Source organism: Echinops telfairi, unplaced genomic scaffold (genome assembly GCF_000313985.2).
Source record: "Echinops telfairi isolate 266 unplaced genomic scaffold, ASM31398v2 ScPeMD7_38;HRSCAF=143, whole genome shotgun sequence".
In the NCBI taxonomy this organism is placed as follows: domain Eukaryota; kingdom Metazoa; phylum Chordata; class Mammalia; order Afrosoricida; family Tenrecidae; genus Echinops; species Echinops telfairi.
In genome coordinates this window covers 850,732-859,210 of record NW_022103936.1, presented here as the reverse complement: position 1 = coordinate 859,210, position 8,479 = coordinate 850,732, and the positions used below count along the sequence as shown (strand labels likewise).

Below are 8,479 nucleotides of genomic sequence, written 5' to 3'. Positions count from 1 at the left end.
ATCTGTACCAGTGTACATCCTCTGGTCTAGCCAGATTTGTAAGGTAGAATTGGGATCATGATAGTGGGGGGCGTGGGAGGAAGCATTTAGGAACTAGAGGAAAGTTGTATATTTCATCTGTGCTACACTGCACCCTGATTGCTTACATTCTTGAAATAAAGATAGGGGAAGAAACCCGGGCGACTTAATAAAAGACTGGGCAAGAGCAAGGTCAGAGGTCTTGATCAAATATTCAGGTACCATAAAGACAGAGACATAATATTACAATCAAGAGAGGAGAGATCCCTGTTTCTACAGAGCAGGTGTACTTCAGAAGAACATAGAAAATTTATAAAGTAAGTGTCTTTAACCCAAAGAAACATAGAAACTTGTTGATTTGGGTGGCGCTGAGTATAGCAAAAGATTTAGAGGGAATGATGGCTGGAGAGAAGCATTAAAACCTTCCATGAAAATATTATTTTCATCAAGAAAAGTAATGGAGCAGTAAAATAAAAGCCATATCAAAAATGTTTCGTTTTAGGAGCTATGTGAGAGAAACTGCTTTCCTCCTATACCTTTCAAGCTTCCAAAATGATGCTGGCAGCTTCCATACAGACCCTGCTTACAAGACTGAAACGGACGTTTTTCCTGGATAATATGTTTTAATCAATTTCTGTGATCAGACTTATTATTGCTTTAGTTTTAACCCTAACAAGAATACAATTTAAAGTAGTGAGAACATATTGAAATGATTGCTATATACTAACATTTCATTTTACCTTCTTTTAAATGTGGTACAATAGAAGCATCAACATTTTGACTTTAACAAGACATATTTTGAATAGAAATTAAAGTTTCGATACTTAGCTGTTAAACTTAAGGACAGTAGGAAATCACATTAAATAATCATTTCACATCAGAAAGGTATAATTATTATTATAAGTTTGGGGTTTATTAAAATTTTATTCTATTTTCATAATAAAATATTTAAGAAATGTATTTTATCCCTGGAAATTGGCAGTTGAATGTTGAACTCTAAGGTTAATTTGCTCTAATAATTTAACCCATGATCCAAATAACAATAAAATCTCCTTTTTAATGTTGACTGTTGGTTGAAAAAAATATGCCTACAGCACTTTAACACCTCAACAACTCCCTCAAAAAATCCAATTAAAAAATGGGCAGGGAATATGAACAGACACTTCATCAAATACTTACAGCCAGTCAACAAAAATATGAATGAACACATGTGGCCATCAGCTATTATAGCAATGCAAATAAAAACAATGAGATATGATCTTGCAATCGTAATGATAACAGAGTTGAGTATGACAGAAAACAACGAATGGCAGTTGAACCACCCAAATATTGCTGGTGGGAAGAAAATGGTGCAACCATGATGGAAAATAGTGTGGTGTTTCCTTAACTAGCTGCAAATAGATACAGCATGTAATCCAGCAATACCATTACTGTCTACTATGTAATGTTAAAGAACAATGAAGAATCTGGGAAATACTTTATAACAGGGATGAATGTGAAGACATAATGCTGAGTGAAATAAGCATAAATATTGTATGAGTCTATTGTTATAAAAAGTGAAGGAAGAGATTACACAAAGAAAAACTAACATTCTTTGGTGATTACAAGAGATAGGGTGGTGGGGAGGGAAAATGACTGACTATGTAACAGACAATTATTAATTCTGCTGAAGAAAAAGATTATCACAATGATGAGTAAGTGATACACACAATATCATGAAAGAAAAAGAAGACATGTAGAGGTTCCACAAGAGTATGAGACAGGAAAAGTAAATCCTATTACATACATAATTGCATTATCAATAATACCACACAGTAATCTATGAGGGAATTCATAGGCAGAAAGGCAAAATCAACAGGTATGGGTGACAAACAGGACTATATCATATCCAAAACTCTATGCAGGTTTGGCAGATGGTATTTCTACATACATATTTGTACATACATAATAGGGGACACGGTCATTAAAGCTCCTTAGTCATAACCAAACACAGTAAGTCCCTGGATCTGGGGGTTCAGGAACATAAATATCCAGGGATATCAAGGTCAGTTGACATACCCATTAGTATAGTCCACAAAAACAATTCCTTACATCCTACTTTGCTGACTAACAATTGATGGGATAGGGGGTGTTCTTAGAAGTTTGTAAGTGACCATCTATGGTGCATCTAATGTTTTCTCCCCATCCAGAGCTAAAAAGAAGGATAAAAATCAAAGACACAAAGAAACAATTAGTCCAATGGACTAATGGGCCACTTGAATACCAGACTCTACCATTCCTGAGATTAGAACTAGATAATGCCTGGTACTCACTGCTGATCACTTTGAAAGCGATCACAATAGAAACTCCTAACTGGATGCAGTGATAGTAAAATGTGGGACAACACATTTGTAGAATCTAAAACTAAAATAATAAAGATGACAGATACACTGGACTGATACAGACCGGAAGAACCCTTTAGACTATGACCCTCAGACACCCTTCATGCCTGGAAATGAACTCACTGGAGTTTCAGCCAAACACTGGAAAATCTTAAGAGGTGAATAATAATACCAGGGATGTACGCACTAAATAGAACAACCATACATATGAGACCATAAGGATAGCATTATTTCAGAAGGCAGGAAGGCATAAGAAAAGAAGATGAAATGGTAAATACTTTAAGGAAGTGAAAAGCGTGCTATTGTTTTATGGGAATTGCAATCAACAACACAAAAAATATATATGAATTGTTGAATGGAAACCTGATGTGCCTGATAAACTCTCAGACCACAATAAAAAGTTAAATAAATAAATAAGAAAAACAAAACTTTATGAGAAGTCTTGTCTAACAATCTATAATCAGAGCTATAGATCCCGAGTTTACTGTGTGAAGTTCAAATCAAGAGCGTTTTGTCATGTGGTACTTAAGGGAGGTTTCAGTGAAAGTTCACTTTAGGGCAAGTTTAATCAAATTAGCAAAATTCTGAATCTGATGCTATTAAAATCATATCTTCTTCAAATTGCGGTTGGAATCTTTATGTAGATGAAGAGGAATAATGAAAGAAGAAAAGAAAATGTTGTTTGTTAATTTTGTACAGATGCTAGAAGCAATTATCTTAGATACCATTAAACTAGAGACTAGTGTTCTTAGGTTCTCAGTGTTAAGTGTGAGGCTGACCCAAGGATAGGGGGTCTAAACCCATTCACAAGCCCCTTGAAATAAGACTGCTTCAGAAATTCAGAGTCTCGGAGGACAAGGAGAGGCTGAAAGGCGGGACGGAGAGGGCCACAGAGATATCTTGTCTTGCTGTTATCTTAGTACTTTAAAGATTTTTTTCTTACCTTAATACTTGTATTGCACAAAACAAGAAAATATTGGTATAGAACATGATTTCTTAATACGCATAGAATATATTTGTACATAATGACAGAAATATTATATGACAAATAATGCTGTATAATATGATAGGACATAAGTAATTTTAGTATTACTGGATTCATTATTAACAGGTTTGCCTGAAAGGATTATGTGACTCAAATAAGTATTCACATGGATTCAGAAATCAATTAATAAAAGTTAAATACTGTCTCCAATGACAAGCCATATATGACACTCAATGAATTGTTAAGTATATTGCGTCTTTATGTGATTATGGCATATTATTTATTTCAAGTGGTACAGCATATATTTAGAGTATTTGATGAAATATTTTAAGTTATCTGGAATTTAAAAATGAGGTACCAAATTTATATACAAAAGGTGAAGTTTACATACAATGTATTCCATAAACTTCATTGTACAAATTTTTTTCGGGCATCATATCTGACATGTTACTTTTTCTAGTTTTTAAAATAAATATTTATTCATTGATGTGTTTTAAAATTAAAGCTGTAACATGTGGCTTATTCATATTCCTTAGATCAGAAGGGTAAGAAGGAAACTAATGTTGAGGGGCAAAAGAAATTACAGTTATTACATTTTCTTTCTTTCCACTACTGACAGAGTCACATCTTATGTCTTAAAATCCACTAGAAACTATGATTATTGTCATTTGGAGTAACTACTACGTGAAGATAGCAAACATAAGATCGGAAAACTAAATCTTTGAGCACTACTCAAATAAATAATATCTTTTAAAATACACAAAGGACACAGATCTTTAAGCAACCGAGCAATTTGCAACCATAGCTCAAGAAATCTGAGCTTTCTTTATCATAATTATTATTGATTACACATGGCTATGGTTTTCTTACCGCCGATATGATCATGGTAATTATCAGCTGTGGGCCTTCTTGGTACCACTATAATTTCTGTCATACATTTGAGAGGATTTTTTCCAAAAAATTCGCCTGTCATGGAGATTTCCACCAATTCCTCCACCCTCTTCTTGGCTTGACATTTTATGACAACTGTAATGGAAAGATGCTTTCAGTTAACTCTTGGTATGTGATCTTACTTGAGATGGAAAACAATGACCCTGTCTTGTAAAATAAAACTTGCTCTGGTATTCTTTGACTAGTCTTGTGATTGCAACAAGAGCCCTGGTGGCAAAATGGGTTGGTTACATGGTGGAGTTTTCATTGTAGTGTCAGCATTTCAAACCCACCAGGTACACTGTGGGAGAAAGTTGAGGCTGTCTGCTCCCATAAAGGTTTACAACTTTGGAAACCCACCAGGTCAGTTTTACCCTGTCCTATAGGGTTGCTATAAATAAATTTTATAAAATCAGCACAATAGTAGTGAGTGGTCAGTGCATCCAGAATTAACAAAAGTATATGCACATGCATATCTGCAGTGTCGACATACATACATTTTGAGAAGCAAAATATTAACAATAACTTTATAAAATAGTATGACAAAAAATAAATCTTGAATCTATGCACTAGATTATTGAAGACTATATTTAAACCAAACCCATCACCATTGAGTTGATTCCAAGTCATAGGGACCCACTCTAGAGTTTCTGACGCTGCACATCTCGTGAAAGCAGATAGCCTCATCTTTACAGCACCAAATGTTATGATTTAGAAAGTTGATTCAGGGATTGACATAGTTATGTCAATAATTCAACTGATAATTGTGAACATCTGAATTTCCCAGCTTTTAAAATTTGTATGCTCATTGTAGTAATACCAAACCACTTATAGAATAATACTGTAACAATTAGAGTGCTATAATAAACCCAATGGCATCTAATCGATTCTGTTCATAATGACCCCATCCAGAGTTTCCAAGGCTGCGAATCTTCATGGGAGCAGACAGCCTTGTGGGTTTGAAGTGTTGATCTTGCGATTAGAGTCCAGTGCTTAACCAATCATGCCACCAGGATGCCTTGATATTGTATCAAAGACCCCCCAAAAATTCAAAAAATAAGATCTAGCATTTATTTTATAATATTGTTTTTTAAATATGTCCTGCTAAATTATTTATCCATATATACTTTAAAGGTAGATTTAAAATATTTAAGTGAAATAGTTAACGTTTTTGTGAATTGTTTTTAAATTTACAAAATTCACCTTTTTAACTGTTACAATAAAATTAATTACTTAAAATCAAATCTTAAATGTGATTACATTATGTATATTTATAGATAAAGAAAGAAAGAAATGACTTTAATTTTCTTCTATCAGGGGTCCAGGAAAAGTCAATGATCTTCTGAGAAACAAAAATATTATTTCTCTGTACCCCAAACCAAACCTGTTGACATACAGTCATTTATGACCCATAGTGACCTTGAAGGACAGGGTAGAACTGCCCTACAGGGTTTCCAAGGATATACATCTTTACTCAAGTAGCCTGCCACATCTTTCTCCCACAGAGCAGCTCCTGGGTTCAAACTACCAGCGTTTTGGTTAGCAGGTGAGTGTTTAACCATTGTACCATCCGGATGGCTCCTAATGTATTCCTTTGATATTAGCTCCACGATACTCTGAGGTCATGTGTATGAGAGGCTTCAAACAGTTTGTGGGAAAATCCCATTATCTTTTCATTAAAGTTTTAAAAAATTATTTTGGCGGGGCTCGTACCATTCTTATCACAATCTATATATCCATCCTTTGTATCAAGCACATTTGTACATAGGTTTCCCTCATCATTTTCAAAATATCTTTTTTCTACTTGAGCCCTTGGTATCTGTTTTTTTATGAATTATTTGAAGCCTACTCCTACTGGTGTCTATATATAACACAGTATTTCCCCAATGTATTAAGTATTATACTTTTAAAATTCAGATGCATATAAGATATACATTGAATATCAGTGAAAAAGAATCATGATATAGAGAAATATTCTAAATGTATTATGCCACATTTTCATGGCCTATTTGAACAGCAAAATTAGCCAATGACCTCAGATTTATGTGTTTTTTCAATACATATCCTATTTTAGTATCAAATAGTTAATTTAGTTTTTCATTATACAATTTACTAGTTGATATTGAACACTTTAGAATTAGAATATGTATAATATATGCATAATGCTCTATATAAATTGTAAGGGCTATAATAGCTAGGAAAATAGGCAAGTTCTTCTGGTTATAATGAGCTTTAGTTTTAAAGCATTAAATTGGAAATTAATGTGATGAAAGTTGCAATTAGTACCATGTCATTAGTCTTGTCCTGTTAAGTCTTTAGGAAATTAGCCCTCTAGCAATGGATTCATTTTCCATTGTATTTACACTGTGACAGGTAGTCAGGTCCAGTTCCAATTATAGGCCTCAATGCATAGGCATAGTTAAAAATGCACAAGGAGAAAAGGTGGTTCCCCAAACTAAAAACCATACCCTGAGTCTGAACATAACCTGGGAAAGAGATACTTAAAATATCAGAGGAAAATTAAACAGTGATGTAAAGTTGAGAAGGAAAAATAGGCCATTTCTGATGCATTATTAACCACAGAATGAGGAATGGACTGTAGAGAATGTGAATAACCTCTGTTTATAAAATTATACTAATGTGCCTCTCAGGGTTTTAGATTTTTAAAATATACTAACATAAATTTGAGACCTTTAAAAAATGATTTCATATCTAGAACACAATCTAAAAAACAAACAAACAAAAGAACACAATCTATTTCAGAATACATATATTACTACTGGGTTGACACCCTATATAGAATTATGAGGAGTTGGAATCAACTCATAGACAGTGGGTTTTGGATTTTTAAGTTCTCTTAGAATTCTAGTGTTCTCTGCCTCAAAAACTTACACACCTGCAGGGTCTTTAGGCAGTGGTGCCTGTGGAAGTCCGACAATAGGGTATAGCCAGTGTATAGCTCTCACTTGACCTTCGTCTAGTCTCATTGTCCTAAGGATAAAAGAAAACATTGTAAAAGGGCACAAAAAATCCAACAGACATATGTTCTATATCAGCATAGCCATACATATTCTTATTAACCTAGTCGTCTTTTACTAAAATGTGTAAACTTAAAGTTTGACCCAGAAAAAGTATGAAGAGAAAGCATTTGCTGCAAAGATTGATTTTATAAACATGTAAAGCAAAACCTTTATGAGAATTTACCATAAAGATAAATGTAACACTACTACTGCAAAAGTTAAAATAAAAGAACGTTTATCCTAATTTAAAGGTTCTTATTGCTATTCATTGATGTAACAAATCTGCAATTGATCAGAAATAAAGATAATTCCATTTTTATTGGTTGGTCACATGTGCAATACAAAAACTGCCGTGAAAGTGCAAGACTTCAAAAAGTGATGTGGACTGGCATGAAGCAGGGAATCAATAGAGGCCTGAGGGGCCGGCTCTATTACCAACTAAGTGGACAGCCCCTCTTCCTCCCCCCCCTCCGAAGAATTCATTTTAGAGGACAGCACTGAAGCTACAGCTCAAGGAGAGGGACATGTCTGATCAGAATGCACAGGAGCAAACGAGGGGGGAGGAAAAAAGAGTGAAGCACATCTTGGCCCACCAAGCCCTGAGGACAATATTTCTGCTCAGAGCAGCCAATGCACAGAGAGGACCATAGAGCCGGCCCCGCCAAGAGACATGATGTTGCTCACTGACACATAGCACCAAAGGGGGCCAACACTGGAAACACACTGCGGGAATTGTGCCTGCCCTGACCCCACCACACCGAGGCGAGATGCTGGGGGCATGCAACAGAGCAGCAAGAGGAGCAGAGCAATGATGTCCTCAGGGAACACCAAAAGTAGACTGTGTGGCCAGGACATGGTGCCCCATCAGACTAGACTGGAAAACACTCATAAGGGACAACAAATAGACCTTGAACTATTTATAGGCTTTTCTTTATTTTGTCTTTGTTGTTGTTGTAGTTATTGTTTTATTTTCTATTTTTGCTTTGTTGTGCTCGGTCTTGTGTTTGTGCATATTGTTGTCGCTGCATGTATATCTGGATGGGATTGGCGTAATAAATAAGCTGGTAGAGAGAACAATGGGATGACATTTCTGAGGGGACATGGTAGAGGGGGAGGTGGGGGGAAGGAAGTGGATGTTAACAACC

The 8,479-nt window shown here is 35.1% G+C and overlaps 1 protein-coding gene across 1 annotated transcript in view; it reads right to left on the bottom strand.

Annotated features, from left to right (window-relative positions):
• CFAP47 (cilia and flagella associated protein 47) overlaps positions 1–8,479 on the bottom strand; it is a 223,362-nt gene that overhangs the window by 16,094 nt on the left and 198,789 nt on the right. Inside the window, exons 58-59 of the mRNA XM_013008474.1 lie at positions 7,211–7,305; positions 4,255–4,410 (exon numbers count right to left, since the gene is read on the bottom strand). Of these exons, the coding sequence (XP_012863928.1) occupies positions 4,255–4,410; positions 7,211–7,305 (251 nt within the window). The remainder of the gene's footprint in view (positions 1–4,254; positions 4,411–7,210; positions 7,306–8,479) is intronic.